This window comes from Sus scrofa, chromosome 3 (genome assembly GCF_000003025.6).
Source record: "Sus scrofa isolate TJ Tabasco breed Duroc chromosome 3, Sscrofa11.1, whole genome shotgun sequence".
Lineage (NCBI taxonomy): Eukaryota > Metazoa > Chordata > Mammalia > Artiodactyla > Suidae > Sus > Sus scrofa.
Genome location: NC_010445.4, coordinates 18,086,189 through 18,098,082, shown reverse-complemented (window position 1 = coordinate 18,098,082; position 11,894 = coordinate 18,086,189). Strand labels below are relative to the sequence as shown.

The 11,894-nt window shown below is 54.4% G+C and overlaps 2 protein-coding genes across 5 annotated transcripts; one reads left to right on the top strand and one right to left on the bottom strand.

Moving 5' to 3' along the window:
• Window positions 318-6,116, bottom strand: LOC100622642 (putative protein T-ENOL). 2 transcript variants are annotated; one of them, XM_021086430.1, is made up of 6 exons: window positions 6,045-6,116; window positions 4,872-4,965; window positions 3,954-4,098; window positions 3,370-3,403; window positions 3,117-3,174; window positions 318-1,034 (listed from the first exon to the last, which is right to left on the bottom strand). In XM_021086430.1, the coding sequence occupies exons 2-6, from the start codon at window positions 4,959-4,961 to the stop codon at window positions 999-1,001; spliced, it is 363 nt and encodes a 120-aa protein (XP_020942089.1). In that variant the 5' UTR covers window positions 4,962-4,965; window positions 6,045-6,116; the 3' UTR covers window positions 318-998. The 2 variants fall into 2 exon arrangements, with proteins under 2 accessions (XP_020942089.1, XP_020942088.1); XM_021086429.1 differs by lacking the exon at window positions 318-1,034 and having other exon boundaries at window positions 3,030-3,174.
• Window positions 3,068-10,586, top strand: CDIPT (CDP-diacylglycerol--inositol 3-phosphatidyltransferase). 3 transcript variants are annotated; one of them, XM_021085630.1, is made up of 7 exons: window positions 3,068-3,156; window positions 6,348-6,692; window positions 6,788-6,922; window positions 7,625-7,778; window positions 8,440-8,521; window positions 9,444-9,525; window positions 9,660-10,586. In XM_021085630.1, the coding sequence occupies exons 2-7, from the start codon at window positions 6,650-6,652 to the stop codon at window positions 9,803-9,805; spliced, it is 642 nt and encodes a 213-aa protein (XP_020941289.1). In that variant the 5' UTR covers window positions 3,068-3,156; window positions 6,348-6,649; the 3' UTR covers window positions 9,806-10,586. The 3 variants fall into 3 exon arrangements, with proteins under 3 accessions (XP_020941289.1, XP_005655145.1, NP_001161114.1); XM_005655088.3 differs by lacking the exon at window positions 3,068-3,156 and having other exon boundaries at window positions 6,313-6,692; window positions 6,788-6,992; NM_001167642.1 differs by lacking the exon at window positions 3,068-3,156 and having other exon boundaries at window positions 6,650-6,692; window positions 9,660-9,805.

Genomic DNA, 11,894 nt, shown 5'->3' with positions numbered 1-11,894 from the left:
AGGTGAGTTGCAGAGCATTGGAGACGGTGATGCTGGCCTTGCCGGAGAGCTGGCTGGGGAAGGGGAACAATTTGAGGAAAAGATGGAAATCTAAGATCAAAGACAGACGTTCCTGTTGTGGTGCAGCGGGTTGCAAACCCAAATAGTATGCACGAGAATGCAGGTTTGATCCCTGGCCTCACTCAGCGCATAGGGGATCTGGCCTTGTTGTGAGCTGTGGTATAGGTCGCCGATGTGGCTCAGATCCTGAGTTGTTGCGGCTCTGGTGTAGGCTGGCAGCTGCAGCTCCGATTCGAGCCCTAGCCTGGGAACGACCATATGCCACAGGTGTGGCCCTAAAAGGCAAAAAAATAAATAAAAAATCAAACTCCACAAAGCCTATGGCACAGCCTTCTGCCTAGTAATGGGCACGAAATGTTCCTATAGCCATGAGGCCCCAAAGCATGGAGACCTCAACACTGACATTGGTGGCAGAGGTGGCTCCTCAGAAGTCAGGCTGGACCCTCTCAGATGCCACAGGCCTAGACCTTAAGGTGCTGAAGCCTGGCTGGGAGGCTGGTTCTGGACCCACGAACTCATCTCTGCCAACAGGCTGATGGCTGATACGTGCATAATTGCCTATGTGAAAGCCATTTCAACAATATGGAATATGCCATTCCAATAATATGCCCACACCTCCGGCCAAAAGGCGGGGGGCACTCCTCCCACCTCACCCCAGAGAAGCCACACGAGAGCACTGTCCTGGCTGGGAGGAGAGAAGGGTCTCTGTTTCTTTATTAAAACTTTTGACTTCTGGTGGTGTCCTTGCCAGCTGAAGGTGGGGAGGTGTGCGATGGTTCCAGAACACTTTGGAGGCTTCAGGGGTAGCGCTCATGACCAGGAGTTTCTCCAAAATGGAACGATTGAATGAGCTGGGAAAGAGGAGCTTTGCCACAAGTTCTAGAGGGACAACGGGGGAGGGCACGAGAGACCAAAAGCAGCACCAAAGGGAGTTGGGATTATCCTCCAGATGTCAAGCTGCTAGGCAGAGCTCCCTGAAAAGAAGAGGAGTCTTTTAACTCTTTAGGTCCAAGGCTCATGTCTTTTTATCCCTCCATCCTTCACCTATCCATCCAACCCATCCCCACCCATCTATTTATCCATCCGCCATTCTCAATCCATCCATCCGCCCACCATTCTTTTCATCCATCCATCCATCCATCCATCCATCCATCCATCTATCCTGCAAATATACCCATCATTCCCTGTTCATAACAGACAGACAATAAACACATGCTGTCAGTTTCTTCTCTGGCTTCTTTGTGAACCCTTCTCTCTTCACCTGCCAAGCCCTTATTTGGAGAGGTTCTCCTGGGCTCCATCCTCCCCCGCCTCCTCTTTCTCACTCTGCGCACACTCCCTTGCCCCTGGGGCAACTGCACACCCTTCAATTGCCAACTCCCTTCTAGATCAGATCTCTATCAGCAGCCTAGACCTCGCCAGTGAGTTCTGAAGCCGTATTTCCAGCTGTCTACAGAGGATTTCCACCTGGTGTTCCCAGGGGCCCCTCAAAACACCATGCCTGCCATGCTCCAGGAAAAATGAGAAGGCTGGCGTGACTGGAAGCAGGGAAAAGGGGAGCAGTCATAGGCAATGAGGTCAGAGAGACAATGGGGTTGGAGAGGCGCGAGATCATGTAGGGCCTTGTAAGCCACTGAAGGATTTTGGCCTTGACTTTGAAATAGACAACTATGGGAGCGTTCTCAGAAGCATGACATTGTCAGATTTAGGTTACCCAAGACAGAAACTCAGGAGTCATGATTCCTTCTCTCCCCCCCCCCCCCGCTACCATTTTCTTTTTCTTTTTTCTTTTTTTTTTTTTGACTTTTCTAGGGCCGCACCTGCGGCATATGGAGGTTCCCAGGCTAGGAGTCGAATCAGAGCTACAGCTGCCGGCCTACACCACACCCACAGCAACGCCAGATCCGAGCCGCATCTGTGATCTACACCACAGCTCATGGCAACACCAGATCCTTAACCTACTGAGGCCAGGGATCAAACCCACAACCTCATGGTTCCTCGTGGGATTCATTAACCACTGAGCCACAACGGGAACTCCCCAGCACCACTTCTAATCAATTATCAAACTCAATCTTCCTGGTCTTTCGCCTATCTACCCCTGCTCTCACCTCTACGATTACTGTGAATGCTCAGGACCTAAGCATCTCTAACACCGTCTCTAATTCCTAACTGGCTTCTCTGCTTCTAGTCTCTCCTCTTTCCAGTTCATTCTCCCCACTGACCACCAGACGGATGGCTCTAAAATTCCAGCCTCAGAGTTCCCACTGCGGCGCAGCAGAAACAATCCCAACTAGTATCCATGAGGATGCTGGTTTGATTCCTGGCCTTGCTCAGTGGGTTAAGGATCCGGTGTTGCCATGAGCTGTGGTGTAGGTCGCAGATGCAGCTTAGATCCCGTGTTGCTGTGGTTGTGGCAAAGGCTGGAGGCCACACTTCGATTTGACCCCTAGCCTGGGAGCTTCCATATGCCATGAGTGCGGCCCTAAAAAACAAATAATAATAATAATAAATTCCAGCCTCACCTGCAGGAAAACATCTATGGATCTTAATAAGGCACATGTGAGCTCTCTTAATTAACTCCGGGCTACCTGGCCTGCGTAGCCCAGCAGTTAAACTGCTTCCGGTCCTGCCATCTCCCCGCCCTAAAGAACACACTCGCGCGCCCACGCTCACGCCACTGAGACTCACCTCTGCGCCTCTGCTCACACAAGCCTTACCATGAGGTATGCCCCTACCACCCGCTCTTGCCCCAGGAAATTTCTTCAAGTGTCCCCTCCTCCAGGAAGCTCCATGATTCCTTTCCTTCCTGTCCCAGCTGAGGCCAGGACCAGCGCCCCTCTCTCTGTCTCCGTTTTTGTCATGGGCACTTACCCATTTGGACTGTAACTGGCCATTGCCTTGACTGGCACCACACTAAACCGTGCCCTCTTCAAGGACTGAGATTGTACCCTTCATTTCTGTCCCAAGCGCCTAAAACAGGAACTGGCCTATCGTGTGAACTCTGAAACGCCTGGTTCATTCTGAGTGGCTTTGTCACCCACGGACCCAGTACACACCTCCTCGCAAGGGGATGGCAGGCAGTGTGCCTTGGTGCAGGTACCGTTTCTATCAGACCTAGAGGTGGCGGGAGGGAGAGGAGAAGGCTGAGGACTCTGAATTCAAGGGTCAGAGCCGAACAGAATAGGACCGTGTGGTTTCAAAAAATCCCCATACCCTGCTGGGATGGTGTCAAACCCTTGCTCTCGCCCCTGCGGGGGGGCTCGTCTTTCTCCCAGGACAAAAAGGCATCTCCCCTGAAGCCGCACTCACCGGGTATCAGTGCCTGGGGTCTTGGTGAAGAATGCTGGAAGCAGAGGCCCCAGTCAGAGAAATTACTATCCCCATGGCCAGGAAGAGCTGTGGCTGGGGACGAAGGGGCAAAGGCAGTGCCTGGCCGGCAGGGAGGGGTGGGTACTGAGTGACTGAGCAGGGGGCACGGTGTAGTCCCAGGGCTGGCTGTGAGATGGGGGCGATGGGTTTGGATTCCTGGAGGGGTCAGCTGTGGTTGGGAAAACCTCAGGGACTGGATCTAGGTGTAGGTGAAGGAAGTTCCCGTTGTGGCGCAGCAGAAACAAATCTGACTAGGAACCATGGGGTTGAGGGTTCAATCCCTGGCCTCGCTCAGTGGGTTAAGGATCCAGCATTGCCGTCAGCTGAGGTGTAGCTCGCAGTTGAGGCTTGGAGCTGGTGTTGCTGTGGTGTAGGCCAGCAGCTGTAACTCGGATTTGACACCTAGCCTGGGAGCCTCCATATGCCGCAGGTGTGGCCCTAAAAAGCAAAAAAAAAAAAAAAAAAAAAAAAAAATAGGGGGAGGGGACGGTCTCTAGACACAGTGGTCCTGGGGTAGGGGTCACCATGTTTGGATATCTGAGTCCCTCGGTCTTCCATCTGTTTTTCCTTGGTGGACACAGGGTTTGTGTTGTAGGCAGCTATGAACAAGGCCTCGTCTGTGAGTTCTGTGCTGATCCGTGTCAGGAATTCTTCAGAACGGGAAAGCTTCTGGGAAAGGAAAGTCAGAGGGGTTCAGCCTGGGAGTTCCCACATGGGAGTCCTGGTCCTGGATGCTTCCACGCAGGGGTTGGGGGGCTCTGGGTCTAAGAAGCCTTGTATGGGAGAGCTGGGCTTTGAGATGTGACCTCGGAGTTCCCACTGCGGCTCAGCGGTAATGAACCTGACTAGAATCTGTGAGGACGCAGGTTTGATACTTGGCCCCGCTCAGTGGGTTAAAGACCCAGCATTGCTGTGAGGTGTGGTGTAGGTCGCAGACACAGCTCGGATCTGGCGTAGCTCTGTCTTGACCCCTAGCCTAGGAACTTCTATATGTCATGGATGCGGCCCTAAAAAGACCAAAAAAAAAACAAAAAACAAAAAAAAAACACCCAACTAGTATCCATGAGCATGCAGGTTCGATCCCTGGCTCCACTCAGTGGGTTAAGGATCTGGGCCTTGCTATATAAGCTGCAGCATAGGTCACAGATGTGGCTTGGATGTAGGCCGGCAGCTGCAGCTCCAATTTGACCCCTAGTCTGGGAACTTCCATATGTGGCAGGCTCAGCCCTAAAAAGGAAAAAAAAAAAAGAGAGAGAGAGAGAGAGATTTGATCTAGAAGACCGTGGAAGTGGAGGGCAGCCTTGGGTGACCTCAGGACCTAGTGCTGGGGACTCTGGGCTCAGGGTGGAGGTTAGGGTCTCAAGGCTGGGAGATCTCAGTGCCCTCAGCTGAGAGCTCTCTACTTCATTTCACCCCCACCTCAAGTCCTCTCGGACACTCACCAGACCTCCACTCAATGAGGCTGTAGAGGTCGCTGCTTGGGACAGCCGGCTGCCCTTTTTCTCCTCATTCCTGGTAGGAGTGGATGTCATCCCCCTGGGGACAGTTGGAGCCCATGTTAGGCTGCGAAACCAGCCTCCTTCTGCCAAACCCAACCCACCACTCTCGCCCAAGGCCTTAGAGGACTGTGTCAGTTTCTCTCTGAAGCGGGGGGGGGGGGGGGGGGGGGGGGGGTTGGAGTTCCCGTCGTGGCTCAGTGTTTAAGGAATCTGACTAGGAACCATGAGGTTGCAGGTTCGATCCCTGGCCTCGCTCAGTGGGTTAAGGATTGGGAGTTGCCGTGAGCTGTGGTGTAGGTTGCAGACGCAGCTCGGATCTGGCGTTGCTGTGGGTGTGGTGTAGGCCGGCAGCTGTAGCTCCACTTCGACCCCTAGCCGGGGAACCTCCATATGCCGCGGGAGCGGCCCTGGAGAAGGCAAAAAGACCAAAAAAAAAAAAAAAAAAAAAAAAAAAATCGCTGCCTTAAATCTTCCTGGGGGAGGGAGTGGGACACCCACACGCCCGCCCCCTCTCCCCTGCCTCCACTCGGCCCGGCGAGAGCCTCGCTTTCCTTCTTCCCATCCAAGGCCCTTCTTAAGACAAGGCAGCCCACTTGCCACCCCCGACCTGGCAGATGGGTCGAAATCTTGGGCTCCTGGGCAGAAGAGGGGACAGGGAGGTCTAAAAAGCCCTTTTAGGGGCCGTGGGAGCGGGGAGTTGGGGGAGAAGTTTGGAAAAAGGGGAACCCAGGGCGGCTCCGCTACCCCTTACTACGAAAACTTTGGCATATGCAAAGGTTCCGCAGCGCCGTTGCCAGGAGACTAGGGATTCTAGAACCACAGGGGTAAGGGCATTTTCCTAGCTTGTCGCATTCGCAACTCCTCCGCTCCCTGCTAGGTCCCTCTTAGGGGTCAGTGACTCTAGCGCTAGAATCTAGAGAGACCTGGGAAGATGACACAGAGTGGAGCCTGCGACCTAATCCTCCCACCACTAGGGGCACGCGAAAAGCAGCCCCCCCCCAGGTCGCCCTTCGGGCCCTCTGGCTGTCATCTCGTTGCCTGGATCCTGCAAGAGCTAATGAGGGTGGAGAGAGGGGGGCGGGGAAGGAAAATGTGGACTGTACCAAATAACCTGACCTCTTGGGGGTGCAAAAACGCGAGAGAGCGGAATCTTCTCCCCTTATCTTTGTCTCCAGGAAGTCATACCCTGCACAGAAAGGAACGTAGAGACATTTATCTAGGCCTCCTTCTCTTTTGGCCTCTCCTTTTCAATTCCCTTTTTTGCTCGACGACTATGTTTCTTTTTCCCCTCTCCTCCCTCTGTGCTTTGGTACAAGCCGATGGTAAGGGGCGGAGGGAAGACAAGGAAGCCAGCAGGTCTTAAAGGGGCCGCAGCCATTTCAAAAGCCTCTTCTTCCTTTCTCCAATTTTGCAAGGTAGAACGCAGTAGAGTAGGTTCCGGAAGCCCAGCACAGCTGGAGCAGCAGAGGCCGCAGCTGGAGGCAGGAAGAGGCGAGCGTCTGCCCTGAGGAAGGGCAGGGTGTTCGCTCCCGGCTCACAGCTGGGTTAGCCCATGCTACGGTCGACATTGAGCTTTAACATCTGGGACCCGGCTGGGGCAGCAGAGACCTGCGCGCAGTGGGCGCGGCCGATGCGCCAGGCTGGAGGGTGAGCGTCGCGCCGGGGCTGGGACAGAGTTGGCACCTCCGGATAAGGCCCAGAGCGGCCAGGGGGCCTCCGCGATGCCAAGCGAAAATATCTTCCTGTTTGTGCCTAACCTTATTGGTGAGTGCTGTCCGCGGCTCCGGGCCGAACGGGAGGGCCAGGGGTCTTGGGCAGGCTTCCTGATCTGCCCTGTCTCTCCCTCGTCCCGTCCCAAGGTTATGCCCGGATTGTCTTCGCCATCATTTCTTTCTACTTCATGCCCTGCTGCCCCTTCACGGCCTCCTCCTTCTACCTGCTCAGCGGACTTCTGGACGCTTTTGATGGACACGCTGCTCGAGTCCTTAATCAAGGTGACAGATACCTCCTCCCAGCCAGCCTCGAGGCCCAACAACCCTCTGCCCCCTTTTCCTGCTTCCTCAGGTACTCAGGAGCTCTGTCATTCCCATCTCTGTAGAAAGCAGAGCAGAGTGGCCCGCTTTTGTAGCGGAAGGGATTTAAGCTCGCAGTTGAGAAGCACTCTTTGAGAGGAGGGGTGTGGGATGGCAAGACTGGGCGTGGCAAGTGGCAGTGCTGCCGGCCTCTCCGAAGGATTAAAACATCCATTCAACAGATGTTTATGTTTATTGGTATCTCCTGTGTGGCAGGCACCAGCCAGAATGATTCCAGAAGGTGGGTTTGGAAGGCAGATGGAGAGGGAAGAGGGATAGTTTCTGGAGGGTTGTCTACTTTTTGAATCTGTTCACTTCCAAGACTTCCCTAAGATTTCAAGTCTTCTTGTCTGGAGACCTGGACCCTGGATTCTGGGGTTGATGAGCTCTAGAGCTAGCCTCCCCACTTCTGCTTTGTTCTCTCTGCATTCCCATGTGTTCTGTTTTGTGGCACGGTGACCCTGGCCCTTTGGTCCAGGCAGAACAGTCTCCTCGCCTCCCCAGGCAGTGGATGCACCGTCACCCTTAGACTCTGCATCTGAATGATCCACCAGATACGGCCCCTGTCATCCATCCACCGCCTCCTCCACAGCTCTTTGCCACCTAATAGCCACCATTTTTCAGGGACCCGGTTTGGGGCCATGCTGGACATGTTGACAGACCGCTGCTCCACCATGTGTCTGCTGGTCAACCTGGCCCTGCTGTACCCTCGAGCCACCCTTCTCTTCCAGCTCAGCATGAGCTTGGATGTGGCCAGCCACTGGCTGCACCTTCACAGGTCTGTCATTCTGGGCGTGATGACCGGGTGGGGAGGGCTGAGGTCATATGGCGGTGGGGGCAGTGTCTTCAGGCTTCTCGGGAGATCTCCTTTTTAGCTCTGCTTTGCCGAACGACCTTGGGCAAATCTCTGAATCAGCTTCAGTCCTGTTTTACAGCTGGATTCAGTAATTCCTGCAACTTTTCTGGCTGGTTATTCAAGGATTCCACAGAGCAAACATCCCTTGGGCTGGAGTTCCTGTTGTGGCTCAGAAGGTTAAGGACCTGACACATTCTGTGTGAGGATGTGGGTTCGATCCCTGGTCTCACTCAGTGGGTTAAGGATCCTGCGTTGCCACAAGCTGTGGCGTAGGTCCCTGTGACTTGGATCCAGTGTTGCTAATGGCTGTGGCGTTGACCACACTCGACCCCTAGCCTGGGAACATCCACATGCCCCAGGGGCAGCCATAAAAAGAAAAATAAATAAATCCCTTGGGAAGGGGCACGGGGCTTTTGAGTCCTGATTCTTCCCCTAGCTAGGTGGCGTTGGGCAGGACAGTGGTCTTCAGCTGTGCCCAGTCCCTCCTCTGTTCAACGAGGCATCCTGACACCTGCCTCCTGGGGGTTGGCTTTCAATGTAATGAACGCTCATGGATTTCCCCCTACTTTCTTTCTCCCCCAAGTTCTGTGGTCCGAGGCAGTGAAAGTCACAAGATGATTGACCTGTCGGGAAATCCAGTGCTTCGCATCTACTACACCTCCAGGGTGAGCCTTCGCTGTTTACCCCGCTTAGCTTAGGCCAGTCCTGGGCTCCGCGCTGGGTCCAGGGTAGGATTGATGAGAAGGGCCTGTGTGAATGGCTCCGGGTAGCAAGTGGACCTGTGGCCCCGGGTGTGTCCAGGAAGGTAGAGCTGAGTGGCTGGAGGGAAAAGGGAGGGAGGAGGAAGCCAGAGAGGTCTGCGGAACCAGCTTGCGAAAGGCCTTAGGGGGACTTGCTGTGGGTGTGGTGGATTCATTGATCCCTGGCCTGGTGCAGCCAAAAAAAAAACACAAGGCCTTAAGCCTTGATAAGGAGTGTACTTTTTTTTTTTTTTTTTAAGTATATGTGCTGCCAAAGCAAGCACAAGGAGTGTAATTTTTATCCTGGGTCAGCACCTCCAGATAGGGCCCAGGCCTTCGAGGGGTCTGCAGCGATGCCAGGCAGAAACAACTTCCTGGAAGTCCCTGTTGTGGCTTAATTAGAAGGTGAAGCCCCTGACTAGTATCCATCCTTGATGATGCGGGTTTGATCCCTGGCCTCGCTCAGTGGGTTAAGGATCTGGTGTTGGTGCAAGCTGTGGCGTAGGTCGTGGATGGGGCTCAGATCCGCTGTGGCTGTGGTGTAGGCCGGCAGCTGTAGCTCTAATTCAACCCCTAGCCCGTGAACTTCATATATAGCTGGTGCGACCCTAAAAAGACAAAGAAAAAAAAAAGACAGACAGACACATCATCCTGTTTATGCCTGACCTCGTCAGTGAGTGCCACCCACAGCTCCTGGCCAAACCAGATGGCGAGGGGACTTGGGTGGGTTCCCTGATCTGCCCTGTTTCCTGCACCTCCTTGTGCCCCTATGTCACCTGTAGGGTCCCTCGTCGTTTGGGGGCATTGCCCCGCCGTATTGCTTATGCCACCTTTTTGCCGTTCGCAGCCTGCTCTGTTTACCCTGTGTGCGGGAAATGAGCTCTTCTACTGCCTCCTCTACCTGTTCAATTTCTCCGAGGGCCCTTTAGGTAGGAAGCGAGGGGCTGGGCAAGGCCGATGGGAGGGGGGTTGGGCCTGCGCAGGGAGAGGAAGGCCAAGAACCCTGGGGCCCATCCCTCACCTGCGTCCTGTTTTCTCTGTCGCCCCTGCTCCCTTCCCGCAGTGGGCTCTGTGGGCCTTTTCCGGATGGGCCTCTGGGTCACCGCCCCTGTGGCTTTGCTCAAGTCCCTCATCAGTGTCATCCACCTGATCACGGCCGCCCGCAACATGGCAGCCCTGGACGCAGCAGATCGTGCCAAGAAGAAGTGACTTTGGAACCTCCAGCCCCCGGCTGCCCACCTGCCCTGGAAGTCTCACGGTGCCACGCGGCTTCCCTGTCCCTCCCAGGAGGTCCCAGGCTTCCTAATGTATCGTCCAACCTGCTGGGGGGGGGCGGCGGCGGGGGGCGGTCTCGTTGGTGATGGCATGTTCGCCGAATCCTAAGGACCCGTCCCACCCCTGTGATCTCCAAGGTCCTGGACCTCAAATCAGGAAGGATGCTCGGGGGCCCCAAGAGAGTGGTCTGAGGACTGGGCGTTGTCACAGCTGCTGGCTCAGCTCTGGGGTCTGGCGTGAGTGGGACACTTGAGTGAGGGGGTGGAGGAGGTGTCCCATAAGGCAGGGATCCAGACCTCTGCCCCTGGCCAAAGGGAGCCCTTGGGGACCGTGGCCGAGAGAGGAGGTGTCGCCAAGATCCCCACTGCAGTGTCCTCTGTCCTGTGCGGCCTGGCTCTGAGAGCCTTGATCCTAGAGGCAGGACTGCCCCTCTCCTGGACTTGGTTTCCTTGCAGACACCCCTGGACCAGGGCCTTGGATGAGGGGAGCCTGGGGGAAAAATGAGGATGCTTCTGGATATGTTTTCCAGTAGTTTACTGCCTGTGGCTCCTCGTATTCCTCAGTGACCTCAGGGAGAGGCTGTCCTGCCACCCAAGCTCCTTCCAGACCCTGTCCGCACTTGCTTTCTTTTCTTTGCAAACACTGTCCCTGGCTGTCACCATTCACTTGTGTACCTGGTATTTTCTACCCTCACTAAAGTGTAAACTCCATCAAAGCACGGGCTATTCTTGTTCCTTCTCTGTCCCTCCAAAGGAGATTAACCTTGACCTGGCAAAGCTAGCTGCTTAATGAATATTCACGAGTAGGCGTTCCCATCGGGGCTCAGCAGAAACAAATCGCACTAGCATCCATGAGGATGCAGTTTCAATCCCTGGCCTTGCTCAGTGCGTTAAGTGTCCGGCACAGCCGTGAGCTGTGGTGTAGGTCGCAGATGCGGCTTGGATTTGGCATTGCTGTGGCTGTGTGTAGGCCAGTGGCTACAGCTCTGATTTGACCCCTAGCCTGGGAACCTCCATATGCCATGGGTGCGGCCCTAAAAAGACAAAATTTTTTTAGTTTAAAAAATAAATATTCACAAGTAGATTGCCTGGTTTCTCAGAGTGTGGCCCTTAGACCGCCTGTGGAAGATTTCTTGACAATTCAGCTACTTTTTTTCCCCCTTTTTTGACCGCCCTGCAGCATATAGATTCCTGGGCCAGGGATCAGATCCAAGCCACAGTTGCAACCCAAGCCACAGCTGCAACAATGCCAGATCCTTAACCCACTGTGCCAGGGATGGCATCTTCGTCCCAGCACTCCCTAGACGCTGCCAATCCTGTGCTACAGCAGAAACCTGAAAATTCAGCTTCTTGGACCCTGTGCCAGACCTTCAGAGTTGGAAATTCTAGGGATAGGCCAGAAGTCTGCAACTTTTTATAAACTCCAGATGATTTTTTTTTTTTTTTTTTTTTTTGCTTTTTAGGGCCAGACCTTCGGCATATGGGAGGTCCCAGGCTGCTAGGGGTCAAATTGGAGCTGCAGCTGCCAGCCTACAGCACAGCCATAGCAACGTGCGATCCAAGCCACATCTGCAATTCACACCACAGCTCATGGCAACACCAGATCCCTGACCCACTGAGCGAGGCCAGGGATTGAACTCCCATCCCCGTGGATACTACTCGGGTTTCGTTTCCGCTGAGCCATGATCCGAACTCCCCTCACTGCAGATGATTGTTGATTTTTCCCAAGTACATCAAGAATCAGGGTTCCCGTCGTGGTGCAGAGGTTAACGAATCCAACTAGGAACCATGAGGTTGCAGGTTCGATCCCTGCCCTTGCTCAGTGGGTTAACGATCCGGTGTTGCCCTGAGCTGTGGTGTAGGTTGCAGACGCGGCTCAGATCTGGCATTGCTGTGGCTCTGGTGTAGGCCAGCGGCTATGGCTCTGATTCGACCCCTAGCCTGGGAACCTCCATATGCCGGGGGAGTGGCCCAAGAAATGGCAAAAAGACGAAAAAAAAAAAAGAATCACTGGTCTCTCAAAC

Excerpts from the sequence above, each read along its gene's own strand:
- LOC100622642 (XM_021086429.1), bottom strand. The coding sequence starts at position 4,961 with ATGACATCCACTCCTACCAGGAATGAGGAGAAAAAGGGCAGCCGGCTG. Across the intron at positions 4,099-4,871 it reads CCTCATTGAGTGGAGGTCTG|AAGCTTTCCCGTTCTGAAGA; the intron begins GTGAGTGTCCGA and ends TTCCTTTCCCAG. Across the intron at positions 3,404-3,953 it reads GACTCAGATATCCAAACATG|CATTCTTCACCAAGACCCCA; the intron begins GTGACCCCTACC and ends CTCTGCTTCCAG.
- CDIPT (XM_005655088.3), top strand. The coding sequence starts at position 6,791 with ATGCCCGGATTGTCTTCGCCATCATTTCTTTCTACTTCATGCCCTGCT. Across the intron at positions 6,993-7,624 it reads CCCTTTTCCTGCTTCCTCAG|GGACCCGGTTTGGGGCCATG; the intron begins GTACTCAGGAGC and ends ACCATTTTTCAG. Across the intron at positions 8,522-9,443 it reads GCATCTACTACACCTCCAGG|CCTGCTCTGTTTACCCTGTG; the intron begins GTGAGCCTTCGC and ends TGCCGTTCGCAG.